Below are 15000 nucleotides of genomic sequence, written 5' to 3'. Positions count from 1 at the left end.
CGCTTTTAAAAAGTCAACCGCTTGGCATACCTGTCAGACAAAAACGAAGGGAAAATTAAGGCCACCTGTGAACGGAATGAATGACGTAGCGGAAGTTATTTTTGTCCACCGGCCCCTCCTGGTCACAAGTCACAACAAACCCGACAAGAGGACGGAGGACGGCCGAAGAAGACCGAAGAGGACCGAAGAAGACCGAGGAGGACAGAAAAAGAGACCGAGGAGGACCGAAGAAGACCGAGGAGGACAAAAGAAAACCGAGGAGGACCGAAGAAGACCGAGGAGGACAGAAGAAGACCGAGGAGGACAAAAGAAAACCGAGGAGGACCGAAGAAGACCGAGGAGGACCGAAGAAGACCGAGGAGGACAGAAGAAGGCCGAGGAGGACCGAAGAAGACCGAGGAGGACCAAGGAGCGATGGCCCAGGCCAACATCTCGGTGACGGAGAGTCAGTTCCGGTGTCCCATCTGCCTGGACATGCTGAAGGACCCGGTGTCCATCCCGTGCGGACACACCTACTGCATGCGGTGCATCAACGACTACTGGGACCAGGCCCAGCCGGGCCACCTGAGCTGCCCGCAGTGCCGGGAGTCGTTCAGCCCTCGGCCGGTGCTGCGGAGGAACACCGTGCTGGCCGAGGTGGTCGACAAGCTCAAGCTGAGCGAAGCCTTCGCGGCGGCGGCGCCGGCCGAGCTCTACCGGGGCGGAGGCGGGCAGGTGCCGTGCGACTTCTGCCCGCCGGAGAGCAGGCTGGCGGCGGCCAAGTCGTGCCTGGTCTGCCTGGCCTCCTTCTGCCACACGCACATGTCCCCGCACCGGGAGGTGGACACGCTCAGGCGGCACAAGCTGGTGCAAGCCGTGCCCTGCCCCGCCCGCCGGCTGTGCGCGCAGCACCGCCTGGGACTGGAGCCTCCCGCCGGGGGAGGCGCGGCGGAGGACGCCCCGGCGGGGTGGACCGGGGACTGTCTGCTGTGCGAGTCCGACTGGGAGGAGGTGCATCCCGGGGAGGCTCAGAGGGCCAGGAGACAGGTACTAAATGTCACATTCAAGGCTTTGGAACACTTTTTTGGTACTTTTGCATCTCATTCACAATGCTCATGTTAAAAAGTTAAAGTACCAATGATTGTCTACGGAGCCCCTAAAGCAGTGGTCCCCAACCTTTTTGTAGCTGCGGACCGGTCAACGCTTGAAAATTTGTCCCACGGACCGGTTGGGGGGGCATTTTTAAAAAAATGTTTATATATATATATATTTTTTTTTTTTTAACATAAATAAATACAATTATGTGTGCTTACGGACTGTATCCCTGCAGGCTGTATTTATCTATATTGATATATAATGTATATATTGTGTTTTTTATGTTGATTTCATTAAAAAATATATATATATTTTTTTTTTATTTCTTGTGCGGCCCGGTACCAATCGGTCCGCGGACCGGTACCGGGCCGCGGACCGGTACCGGGCCGCGGCCCGGTGGTTGGGGACCACTGCCCTAAAGGACATGGGGGATAATTTTTTTTAAATAATTATTATTATTATTATTATTTTTAGACATGTATCTCGTGCGCACGAGGTACATGTCTAAAAAAAATAAAAAATTATAAATAAAAATTTTTTATTTTTTTATAACTTTATAAAAAGTTTCTCGTGTGCACGAGAAACTTTTTATAAAGTTATAAAAAAAAATAAAAAAATCATTTCTAATTTTTTTTAGATACATGTCAAAAAAATAAAAATAAAAAAAGTATTAAAAAAATAATTTCCCCCATCTCCCTTTAGGGGCTCCGTAATTGTCACACACACACTAGGTGTGGTGAAATTATTCTCTGCATTTGACCCATCACCCTTGATCACCCCCTGGGAGGTGAGGGGAGCAGTGAGCAGCAGCGGTGGCCACGCCCGGGAATCATTTTTTGGTGATTTAACCCCCAATTCCAACCCTTGATGCTGAGTGCCAAGCAGGGAGGTAATGGCTCCCATTTTTATAGTCTTTGGTATGACTCGGCCGGGGTTTGAACTCACGACCTACCGATCTCAGGTGGGACACTCTGAGATTGTACACTAAGTGTATATTAAACAAACATAACAAAGTGATGTAACAACTGTCTATTTATTAACGAACAAAACAACAACGACGACAAGCTAAACTGTCTTCTGTATGTGGGATCGGAGCCCAGGATGTGGTTGTGGCTTGTGTAGTAGCCCTTTGAGACACTTGTGATTAAGGGCTATACGAATGAACTTTGATTGTCCATAGGTGCCCTCACTAACGATCAGAAATCACAAAATGCCTTAATGTTAACAACCATATAAACATTTAAAGAAATAAAATCCATCTACAGTAGCATCGGCAAATGTCCTCTAGTGAACTGCTCCTCACGAGGGAGGGATAGATGGGAGGGGGCGGGGTGGAGGGACCGTGTGTGTGTGTGTGTGTGTGTGTGTGTGTGTGTGTGTGTGTGTGTGTGTGTGTGTGTGTGTGTGTGTGTGTTCTGGCAATGCTTACTTAATGGGGACGTCGCTCTGTTTACACAGTCACCTTTAGGGGACCTCTGACGGTATGGGGACAAAAAAACAGGTCCCCTAAAGAAAAACCTTTTTAAATGATAGTCAGATTTCATAGTCAGTTATTAGTATCAATATGTCTGCCTTTTGTCATTGCACTGCACACTGTGGTGACGGACACACCACCTGGGCTTGTGGTGGCGGATCTCCGCTCTATGAATACTTTGCATACCGCTTGTATTTGACGCAATATACAGCCGTCTTTCACGTTTAATTTGTAATTTGCAAAATATAGCGAGCAAGGGGGCTGAGGTGCACCACAGGTCATTATATACAAAGGTCATCATGATGCAATAGCCTGCATTCTCCCCAGTGGACACAGTTTTTACCTTGAAAATCAGTTTTTACCTTGAAAATCAGTTTTTACCTTGAAGATCAGTTTTTGCCTGAAAATCAGTTTTTACCTTGAAAATCAGTTTTTGCCTTGAAAATCAACTTTTGCCTTGCAAATCAACTTTTGCCTTGCAAATCAGATTTTACCTTGAAAATCAACTTTTACCTTGAAAATCAACTTTTACCTTGAAAATCAGTTTTTACCTTGAAAATCAGTTTTTACTTTGAATATCAACTTTTGCCTTGAAAATCCGTTTTTACCTTGAAAATCAGTTTTTGCCTTGAAAATCAATTTTTGCCTTGAAAATCAGTTTTTACCTTGAAAATCAACTTTTACCTTGAAAATCAGTTTTTACCTTGAAAATCAGTTTTTACCTTGAATATCAACTTTTGCCTTGAAAATCAGTTTTTACCTTGAAAATCAGTTTTTGCCTTGAAAATCAATTTTTGCCTTGAAAATCAGTTTTTGCCTTGAAAATCAGTTTTTACCTTGAAAATCAGTTTTTACCTTGAAAATCAACTTTTACCTTGAAAATCAGTTTTTACCTTGAAAATCAGTTTTTACCTTGAATATCAACTTTTGCCTTGAAAATCAGTTTTTACCTTGAAAATCCGTTTTTACCTTGAAAATCAGTTTTTGCCTTGAAAATCAGTTTTTAGCTTGAAAATCAGTTTTTGCCTTGAAAATCAACTTTTGCCTTGAAAATCAACTTTTACCTTGAAAATCCGTTTTTAGCTTGAAAATCAGTTTTTACCTTGGAAATCAGTTTTTACCTTGAAAATCCGTTTTTAGCTTGAAAATCAGTTTTTACCTTGAAAATCAGTTTTTACCTTGAAAATCAGTTTTTGCCTTGAAAATCAACTTTTGCCTTGAAAATCAGTTTTTGCCTTGAAAATCAACTTTTGCCTTGCAAATCAACTTTTGCCTTGAAAATCAGTTTTTACCTTGAAAATCCGTTTTTGCCTTGAAAATCAGTTTTTGCCTTGAAAATCAGTTTTTGCCTTGAAAATCAATTTTTGCCTTGAAAATCAATTTTTACCTTGAAAATCCGTTTTTAGCTTGAAAATCAGTTTTTGCCTTGAAAATCAACTTTTGCCTTGAAAATCAGTTTTTACCTTGAAAATCCGTTTTAGCTTGAAAATCCGTTTTTAGCTTGAAAATCCGTTTTTACCTTGAAAATCAGTTTTTACCTTGAATATCAACTTTTGCCTTGAAAATCCGTTTTTACCTTGAAAATCAGTTTTTGCCTTGAAAATCCGTTTTTACCTTGAAAATCAGTTTTTGCCTTGAAAATCAATTTTTTCCTTGAAAATCAATTTTTACCTTGAAAATCAGTTTTTGCCTTGAAAATCAACTTTTGCCTTGAAAATCAACTTTTACCTTGAAAATCAGTTTTTAGCTTGAAAATCAGTTTTTACCTTGGAAATCAGTTTGTACCTTGAAAATCCGTTTTTAGCTTGAAAATCAGTTTTTGCCTTGAAAATCAACTTTTACCTTGAAAATCCGTTTTTAGCTTGAAAATCAGTTTTTGCCCTGAAAATCAACTTTTGCCTTGCAAATCAGTTTTTACCTTGAAAATCAACTTTTACCTTGAAAATCAACTTTTACCTTGAAAATCAGTTTTTACCTTGAAAATCAGTTTTTACCTTGAATATCAACTTTTGCCTTGAAAATCCGTTTTTAGCTTGAAAATCCGTTTTTAGCTTGAAAATCCGTTTTTACCTTGAAAATCAGTTTTTACCTTGAATATCAACTTTTGCCTTGAAAATCCGTTTTTACCTTGAAAATCAGTTTTTGCCTTGAAAATCCGTTTTTACCTTGAAAATCAGTTTTTGCCTTGAAAATCAATTTTTGCCTTGAAAATCAATTTTTACCTTGAAAATCAGTTTTTGCCTTGAAAATCAACTTTTGCCTTGAAAATCAACTTTTACCTTGAAAATCAGTTTTTAGCTTGAAAATCAGTTTTTACCTTGGAAATCAGTTTTTACCTTGAAAATCCGTTTTTAGCTTGAAAATCAGTTTTTGCCTTGAAAATCAACTTTTACCTTGAAAATCAGTTTTTGCCTTGAAAATCAACTTTTACCTTGAAAATCAATTTTTGCCTTGAAAATCAATTTTTACATTGAAAATCCATTTTTAGCTTGAAAATCAGTTTTTGCCTTGAAAATCAACTTTTGCCTTGCAAATCAGTTTTTACCTTGAAAATCAACTTTTACCTTGAAAATCAACTTTTACCTTGAAAATCAGTTTTTACCTTGAAAATCAGTTTTTACCTTGAATATCAACTTTTGCCTTGAAAATCAGTTTTTACCTTGAAAATCCGTTTTTAGCTTGAAAATCAGTTTTTGCCTTGAAAATCAACTTTTGCCTTGAAAATCAACTTTTACCTTGAAAATCCGTTTTTAGCTTGAAAATCAGTTTTTACCTTGAAAATCAGTTTTTACCTTGAAAATCAACTTTTACCTTGAAAATCAGTTTTTGCCTTGAAAATCAGTTTTTATCTTGAAAGTTTTCCCGCCACTAAGAGGAGGGAAAACTGTACCTTGTCTGGTGTGCAGGTTCAGCTCCAAGAGTCTCAGAGGACGATCCAGGGCAAAATCCGAAGCTGCGAGCGCGAACTGGAGGAGTCTCAGCAGAGTCTGGAGTCGCTGAAGGTGCGTATCGCCACGGCAACGGGGAAAAAGATTAAAGATGAATTAAAATTAATCCGTACGCAATTTCATTTCTGCAGGCGTCCGCTTCGGCCGTCCTGGAGGACAGCGAGGCCCTCTTTGCTGACATGGTGCTCCGCCTGGAGAAGACCAAGACCGAGGCGAGTAGATACAGTAGGGAAGGGGTTCTTATGGTCCCGTTCCTGGGTGGATCTCGCGTGAGAGGAAGAGGGGAGGTTACTCATTTAGTTGGAATTGCCACAAAACACATTTTAGGACATTCAACACTTTACTGCCATCTGGCGGCTACAGTTTCGTCACGTTTCATGTGTCAGGTAAACTGCCACAAATGGGGCCATTGAATCTAGTGTACATTGCCTTACATAGTAGACTGCCACGATGTATCCCGCCTGGCAAATGCTGACTGGCGGTCTTGTGTAGGTCCGCGCCAGGCTGGAAGCCCGGGAGCGAGCGGCGGTGTGGCGGGCCGAGCTGGACATGGAGATGCTGCGGAAGGATCTGGAAGTGCTGAGGAGGAGGGACGAGGAGATCAGCCGGCTCACCCAAACGGAGGACAACGGACACTTCCTGCAGGTGAGGCCGACAAGGAGGCCGCGGAGGGATCGGCGATGAGTCAGCGGTGACTGGCGGAAAAAAGTCCTCACCTGGCTGAATGCAATTTTCCAAAGGACGCAGTGAGGCGTGCTAAAGAGACTTTGTCTGCTCAACCCTCCCAGGCGGCGCCGCTGCTGTGCCTTCCTGTGCCTGCCAGCCGCCTTTCCAGGACCCTGGCCCCGCCCACAGAGGCCTTCAGTGGCGCCAGGAGGGCGCTGTGTCACCTCCGCAGTCGTGTGGAGGAGGTGTGCCGCGAGGAGGTGGACATGATCAGCCGAGCAGGTGAGGATGGAGACCACACACACACACACACACACACACACACACACACACACACACACACACACACACTTAATGAGAGTCACGCTTCTGGTGGCGGGTGTTGCAGAGGTGAGAACACACATCACCAGTGACAGTGGGTCATGTGACCCCCTGTGACGTGACACCCCTGAGTGGTGTCGCCATCATTAATTCAACATTTCACTTGACATAACCCGGCTGGCAGCACGACTAATTAGCTCCGCCTAACCAGACTTGCTAAACGAGTTAGCACGAGTGTGTTAGCGTCGTGTTGTTAAAGGTGTCCCATTTGTGATTTTTTAATGAGGTTGTAACAGTAACATATGTAACAGCAATATGTGTAACAGTAACAGTTACATATGTAACAGTAACATATGTAACAGCAATATGTGTAACAGTAACAGTTACATATGTAACAGTAATATGTGTAACAGCTATGTGTAACAGTGCTATATATAACAGTGATATTTGTAACAATAACAGTAAAATGTGTAACGCAATAGTAATATGTGTAACAATAACATAAATATTTATAACAGTCATATGTGTAACAGTAAAATGTGTAACAATAAAAGTAATATGTGTAACAATAACAGTAATGTGTGTGACAGTAATATGTGTTACATATGTAACAGTAATATGTGCAACAGTGATATGTGTAACAGTAACCGTTATATGTGTAACAGTGATATGTGTAACAATAACAGTAAAATGTGTAACGCTATAGTAATATGTGCAACAATAACAGAAATATTTGTAACAGTTATAAGTGTAACAGTGATATGTGTAACAATAACAGTAAAATGTGTAACGCAATAGTAATATGTGCAACAATAACATAAATATTTGTAACAGTTATATGTGTAACAGTAACATGTGTAACAATAAAAGTAATATGTGTAACAGTAATATGTGTAACAATAACAGTAATATGTGTAACAGTGATATGTGTAACAGTGATATGTGTAACAATAACAGTAAAATGTGTAACGCTATAGTAATATGTGCAACAATAACAGAAATATTTGTAACAGTTATGTGTAACAGTAACATGTGTAACAATAAAAGTAATATGTGTAACAGTAATATGTGTAACAATAACAGTAATATGTGTAACAGTGATATGTGTAGCAGTAACCGTTATATGTGTAACAGTGATATGTGTAGCAGTAACCGTTATATGTGTAACAGTGATATGTGTAACAATAACAGTAATATTTGTAACGACATAGTAACATGTGTAACAATAACAAAAATATTTATAACAGTTATATGTGTAACAGTCCAATGTGTAACAATAAAACTAATATGTGTAACAGTAATATGTGTAACAATTACAGTAATGCGTGTGACAGTAATATGTGTAACAGTAATATGTGTAACAATAACAGTAACAGTAACCGTTATATGTAACAGTAACCGTTATATGTGTAACAGTGATATGTGTGACAATAACAGTAAAATGTGTAACGCAATAGTAATATGTGTAACAATAACATAAATATTTATAACAGTTATATGTGTAACATTGATATGTGTAACAATAACAGTTATATGTGTAACGCCATAGTAATATGTGTAACAATAACAGAAATATTTATAACAGTTATATGTGTAACAGTACAATGTGTAACAATAAAACTAATATGTGTAACAGTAATATGTGTAACAATTACAGTAATGCGTGTGACAGTAATATGTGTAACAGTTATATGTGTAACAGTAACCGTTATATGTAACAGTAACTGTTATATGTGTAACAGTGATATGTGTAACAATAACAGTAACAGTAACTGTTATATGTAACAGTAACCGTTATATGTGTAACAGTGATATGTGTAACAATAACAGTAAAATGTGTAACGCAATAGTAATATGTGTAACAATAACATAAATATTTATAACAGTTATATGTGTAACAGTAAAATGTGTAACAATAACAGTAATATGTGTAACACCATAGTAATATGTGTAACAATAACAGAAATATTTATAACAGTTATATGTGTAACAGTACAATGTGTAACAATAAAACTAATATGTGTAACAGTAATATGTGTAACAATTACAGTAATGCGTGTGACAGTAATATGTGTAACAGTTATATGTGTAACAGTAACCGTTATATGTAACAGTAACTGTTATATGTGTAACAGTGATATGTGTAACAATAACAGTAACAGTAACTGTTATATGTAACAGTAACCGTTATATGTGTAACAGTGATATGTGTAACAATAACAGTAAAATGTGTAACGCAATAGTAATATGTGTAACAATAACATAAATATTTATAACAGTTATATGTGTAACAGTAAAATGTGTAACAATAACAGTAATATGTGTAACACCATAGTAATATGTGTAACAATAACAGAAATATTTATAACAGTTATATGTGTAACAGTACAATGTGTAACAATAAAACTAATATGTGTAACAGTAATATGTGCAACAATTACAGTAATGCGGGTGACAGTAATATGTGTAACAGTAATATGTGTAACAGTAACCGTTATATGTAACAGTAACCGTTATATGTGTAACAGTGATATGTGTAACAGTAACCGTTACATGTAACAGTAACTGTTATATGTGTAACAGTAATATGTGTAACAGTAACCGTTATATGTAACAGTAACCGTTATATGTGTAACAGTGATATGTGTAACAATAACAGTAACAGTAACCGTTATATGTGTAACAGTGATATGTGTAACAATAACAGTAAAATGTGTAACGCAATAGTAATATGTAACAGTTGTATGTGTAACAGTAAAATGTGTAACAATAAAAGTAATATGTGTAACAGTAATATGTGTAACATTAACAGTAATGCGTGTGACAGTAATATGTGCAACAGTTACATATGTAACAGTCATATGTGTAACAGTTATATGTGTAACAGTAACCGTTATGTGTAACAGTGATATGTGTAACAATAACAGTAAAATGTGCAACGCAATAGTAATGTGTAACAATAACATAAATATTTATAACAGTTATATGTGTAACAGTAATATGTGTAACAATAACAGTAATGCGTGTGACAGTAATATGTGCAACAGTTACATATGTAACAGTCATATGTGTAACAGTAATATGTGTAACAATAACAGTAATGCGTGTGAATGTAATATGTGTAAGAGTTACATATGTAACAGTAAATGTGTAACAGTGATATGTGTAACAGTTACATATGCAACAGTAATATGTGTAACAGTGATATGTGTAGCAGTAACCGTTTTATGTGTAACAGTGATATGTGTAACAGTAACCGTTATATGTGTAACAGTGACATGTGTAACAGTGACAGTAAAATGTGTAACGCAATAGTAATATGTGTAACAATAACAGAAATATTTATAACAGTTATGTGTAACAGTAAAATGTGTAACAATAAAAGTAATATGTGTAACAGTAACATGTGTGTGCAGCTGGGGAAAAGGTGAAGACAGTTTTTTGTCAGTTTGTAAATAATCCTAAAAGTCTTCATTTCCAAGATGGACGACTCAGTGCAGAGAACTTCAAGCCTCATCAGTCTCCACGTTCAGCAGGTCAAGATGCTACACAAGGTAAGCTAACATATTTGGAACATACTTGTATGTACACCATAGTAACATATAGTACACCACATGATGCTAACACACACAGTATATGATGCTAACACACAAAAACGTCACCAGCACTTCCACAAAAACGTCACCAGCACTTCCTTGTGTGTCCTCAGTGTTGTGTGCATCGTTCCCGCTGTCCTTGTTGTCTCTGCAGCCGGCCGATCAGAGGATGAGGGCGGCCTTCCTCAGGTGTAAGTTCTCCTCCTCCTCGTCATAAACACCACACAACGCCGCTGGTCCGCCGGAGAATAAGAAGACAGAGCAGGAGGGATCAATGTTGCCAACTTAGCCATTTTGTCACCACGTCCAGCCAGTAACTAGACCCCTGGTGACAAAACTAGTGAACAGACTTTTGGAAACCGTGGCTTAAAAGTATGAGGGGCCGTTAGGGACACTATTCAGAATTACCTCTTACATACACTACTGAAATGCTCTCACATAAACAACTGAAATGTTTTTCTCTCACACACACTACTGAAACACTCTTGTACACACTACTGAAATGCTCTCACATACGCTACTGAAATGCTCTCACATACACCACTGAAATGCTCTCACATACACTACTGAAAAGCTCTCACATACACTACTGAAAAGCTCTCACATACACGACTGAAATGCTCTCACATACACCACTGAAAAACTCTCACATACACTACTAAAACGCTCTCATACACTACTGAAAAGCTCTCACATACACTACTGAAAAGCTCTCACATACACTACTGAAAAGCTCTCACATACACTACTGAAATGCTCTCACATACACCACTGAAAAACTCTCACATACACTACTAAAATGCTCTCATACACTACTGAAAAGCTCTCACATACACTACTGAAAAGCTCTCACATACACTACTGAAAAGCTCTCACATACACTACTGAAAAGCTCTCACATACACTACTGAAAAGCTCTCACATACACTACTGAAATGCTCTCTCATACACTACTGAAATGCTCTCTCATACACTACTGAAAAACTCTCACATACACTACTGAAATTCTCTCTCATACACTACTGAAAAGCTCTCACATACACTACTAAAATGCTCTCATACACTACTGAAATGCTCTCACATACACTACTAAAATGCTCTCACATACACTACTGAAAAGCTCTCACATACACTACTGAAATGCTCTCTCATACACTACTGAAAAGCTTTCACATACACTACTGAAATGCTCTCACATACACTACTAAAATGCTCTTTCATACACTATTGAAAAGCTCTGACATACACTACTGAAATGCTCTCTCATAAACTACTGAAAAGCTCTCACATACACTACTGAAATGCTCTCTCATACACTACTGAAAAGCTCTCACATACACTACTGAAATGCTCTCACATACACTACTAAAATGCTCTCTCATACACTACTGAAAAGCTCTCTCATACACTACTGAAAAGCTCTCACATACACTACTGAAATGCTCTCACATACACTACTGAAATGCTCTCACATACACTACTGAAATGCTCTCTCATACACTACTGAAAAGCTTTCACATACACTACTGAAATGCTCTCACATACACTACTAAAATGCTCTATCATACACTATTGAAAAGCTCTCACATACACTACTGAAATGCTCTCTCATACACTACTGAAAAGCTCTCACATACACTACTGAAATGCTCTCTCATACCCTACTGAAATGCTCTCTCATACACTATTGAAAAGCTCTCACATACACTACTGAAAAGCTCTCACATACACTACTGAAATGCTCTCTCATACACTACTGAAAAGCTCTCACATACACTACTGAAATGCTCTCTCATACACTACTGAAAAGCTCTCACGTACACTACTGAAATGCTCTCACATACACTACTGAAATGCTCTCACATACACTACTGAAATGCTCTCTCATACACTACTGAAAAGCTCTCACATACACTACTGAAATGCTCTCACATACACTACTGAAAAGCTCTCACATACACTACTGAAAAGCTCTCACATACACTACTGAAAAGCTCTCACATACACTACTGAAAAGCTCTCACATACACTACTGTAAAGCTCTCACATACACTACTGAAGTTCTCACATACACCACTGAAAAGCTCTCACATACACTACTGAAAAGCTCTCACATACACTACTGAAAAGCTTTCACATACACTACTGAAATGCTCTCACATACACTACTGAAAAGCTCTCACATACACTACTGAAAAGCTCTCACATACACTACTGAAAAGCTCTCACATACACTACTGAAAAGCTCTCACATACACTACTGTAAAGCTCTCACATACACTACTGAAGTTCTCACATACACCACTGAAAAGCTCTCACATACACTACTGTAAAGCTCTCACATACACTACTGAAGTTCTCACATACACCACTGAAAAACTCTCACATACACTACTAAAATGCTCTCATACACTACTGAAAAGCTCTCACATACACTACTGAAAAGCTCTCACATACACTACTGAAAAGCTCTCACATACACTACTGTAAAGCTCTCACATACACTACTGTAAAGTTCTCACATACACTACTGAAAAGCTCTCACATACACTACTGAAAAGCTCTCACATACACTACTGAAAAGCTCTCACATACACTACTGAAATGCTCTCTCATACACTACTGAAATGCTCTCACATACACTACTGAAATGCTCTTTCATACACTACTGAAAAGCTCTCACATACACTACTGAAAAGCTCTCTCATACACTACTGAAATGCTCTCACATACACTACTGAAATGCTCTTTCATACACTACTGAAAAGCTCTCACATACACTACTGAAAAGCTCTCACATACACTACTGAAATTCTCACATACACTACTGAAAAGCTCTCACATACACTACTGAAATGCTCTCTCATACACTACTGAAATGCTCTCACATACACTACTGAAATGCTCTTTCATACACTACTGAAAAGCTCTCACATACACTACTGAAAAGCTCTCTCATACACTACTGAAATGCTCTCACATACACTACTGAAATGCTCTTTCATACACTACTGAAAAGCTCTCACATACACTACTGAAAAGCTCTCACATACACTACTGAAATTCTCACATACACTACTGAAAAGCTCTCACATACACTACTGAAAAGCTCTCTCATACACTACTGAAATGCTCTCACATACACTACTGAAATGCTCTTTCATACACTACTGAAAAGCTCTCACATACACTACTGAAAAGCTCTCTCATACACTACTGAAATGCTCTCACATACACTACTGAAATGCTCTTTCATACACTACTGAAAAGCTCTCACATACACTACTGAAAAGCTCTCACATACATAGAGCATTTCAGTAGTGTATGTGAGAGGTAATTGTGAATAATGTCCCTAACGGCCCCTCATATGAAAGTGTCGCTCTTCTCAACTAACTTCCGCCACAAATAAAATACAAGCAGGATCCGGCGTTTCAACACCTTGTACTTTAATAATAATTCAACGTGTCTCGTCTGTCCACTCGGTGCCAAAATGTCAGCTCGTCCTCACGAACGAGTTCCACGTTTGTGACCGGGTTCTTCCTGTTCCCTCCCGACAGTTTCCTGTCATCTGTCCCTGGATCCGGAGACGGCCCACCCCACCCTGGTTCTCCTGGAGGGTCGCCAGGGGGCGCACTGCGGCGAGGAGCCCCAGTCCTACCCCGCCCACCCCCAGCGCTTCGACTCGGTGGCTCAGGTGCTGTGCCGGGAGGGCCAGTTCGGCGGCGCCAGCTACTGGGAGGCGGAGTGGCGCGGCGGCGGCTGGATCGACATCGGCGCCACCTACCGCGGAATCGGCCGCAAGGGCGGCGGCAAGCCCTGCCTGCTGGGCCGCAACGAGAACTCGTGGCGGCTGAGGTGCACGCCCGCGGGCTACGCCGCCTGGCACGACAACCGCAAGACCACCGTGGCGGCGCCACCCTGCCCCCGCATCGGTGTCTTCCTGGAGCGCCACAAGGGGGCGCTGTCCTTCTACAGCGTGTCCGACTCCATGATGCTCCTACACACCTTCCGATGTCCCTTCTCTCAGCCGCTCTATGCGGCCTTCCGGCTGGACCTGGACTCCACCCTGCTCATCTGCCCCCAGGAGTCAGGGGCCGGGAGCCAGACGTAGCCCCGCCCCCTGCTCCTACTTCTACGGAGGGCTTCTGCTTCCCGTCCTCAAACATGAATGCTTTTCAAAACCTTTTAACGTTTGCAGGAAATGTACTTTTCATCTTCCGGACTACGGTGGAACCTTTAGAGCAGGGGTGTCCAAAGTGCGGCCCGTTGTTAGCATTCTAATATTAGCATGGCGGCTTTTTAGCAAATTTTTCAGGTATACACTTTAGCTTCAAATATTTTGTTATTTGACGAATGGTACCTGTTAGCATGCTAATGTTGGTATGCTACCGTTTTCATTTTTTACATATTTTTTTAGGTACACACCTCAGTCATATTTTCATATTTGATGTATGCTAACGTTAACATGCTAGCCTTTAAAAAAAAAAAAATTCAGCTACACGCCTAAGAGTAATATTTAGGTTCTTGACCTATATTACAGTTAGCATTTTAGCATGCTAACTTTTGCATACTAGCTTTTTTAGCTAATTTTGCAGGTATACACCTTAGCGTCAAATATTTTGTTACTTGTCGAATGATACCTGTTAGCATGCTAATGTTAGTATGCTACCGTTTTCCTTTTTTTACAAAAAATTTTAGGCACACACCTTAGTCATGTATTCGTATTTGATGTATGCTAACGTTAACATGCTAGCCTTTAAAAAAAAAAAAAAATTCAGCTACACGCCTAAGAGTAATATTTAGGTTCTTGACCTATATTACAGTTAGCATTTTAGCATGCTAACTTTTGCATACTAGCTTTTTTAGCTAATTTTGCAGGTATACACCTTAGCGTCAAATATTTTGTTACTTGTCGAATGAT

The 15000-nt window shown here is 39.7% G+C and overlaps 1 protein-coding gene and 1 long non-coding RNA gene across 4 annotated transcripts in view; both read right to left on the bottom strand.

The window, feature by feature from the left end:
* Nucleotides 1-8339, bottom strand: part of LOC133633775 (beta-1,3-N-acetylglucosaminyltransferase manic fringe-like) — a 22966-nt gene extending 14627 nt beyond the window's left edge. The window contains exons 1-3 of one of the 3 annotated variants that reach the window (XM_062026443.1): nucleotides 6213-8339; nucleotides 5931-6135; nucleotides 5439-5544 (exon numbers count right to left, since the gene is read on the bottom strand). In XM_062026443.1, coding sequence (XP_061882427.1) covers nucleotides 5439-5544; nucleotides 5931-6047 — 223 coding nt within the window. In that variant the 5' untranslated portion in view covers nucleotides 6048-6135; nucleotides 6213-8339. Of the gene's footprint in view, nucleotides 1-5438; nucleotides 5545-5930 lie in introns of all 3 variants that reach the window. The other 2 variants (XM_062026444.1, XM_062026442.1) reach the window with 2 other exon arrangements.
* Nucleotides 8340-10168: 1829 nt separating this feature from the next.
* The window catches only part of LOC133633776 (uncharacterized), a 38753-nt gene continuing 33921 nt past the window's right edge, over nucleotides 10169-15000 (bottom strand). The window contains exon 3 of the long non-coding RNA XR_009821836.1: nucleotides 10169-10312. This is a non-coding gene — a long non-coding RNA (uncharacterized LOC133633776). The remainder of the gene's footprint in view (nucleotides 10313-15000) is intronic.

Source organism: Entelurus aequoreus, linkage group LG18 (genome assembly GCF_033978785.1).
Source record: "Entelurus aequoreus isolate RoL-2023_Sb linkage group LG18, RoL_Eaeq_v1.1, whole genome shotgun sequence".
NCBI lineage: Eukaryota > Metazoa > Chordata > Actinopteri > Syngnathiformes > Syngnathidae > Entelurus > Entelurus aequoreus.
Note: the sequence above shows the minus strand (reverse complement) of the source record. Positions and strands in the feature narration are given on the sequence as shown.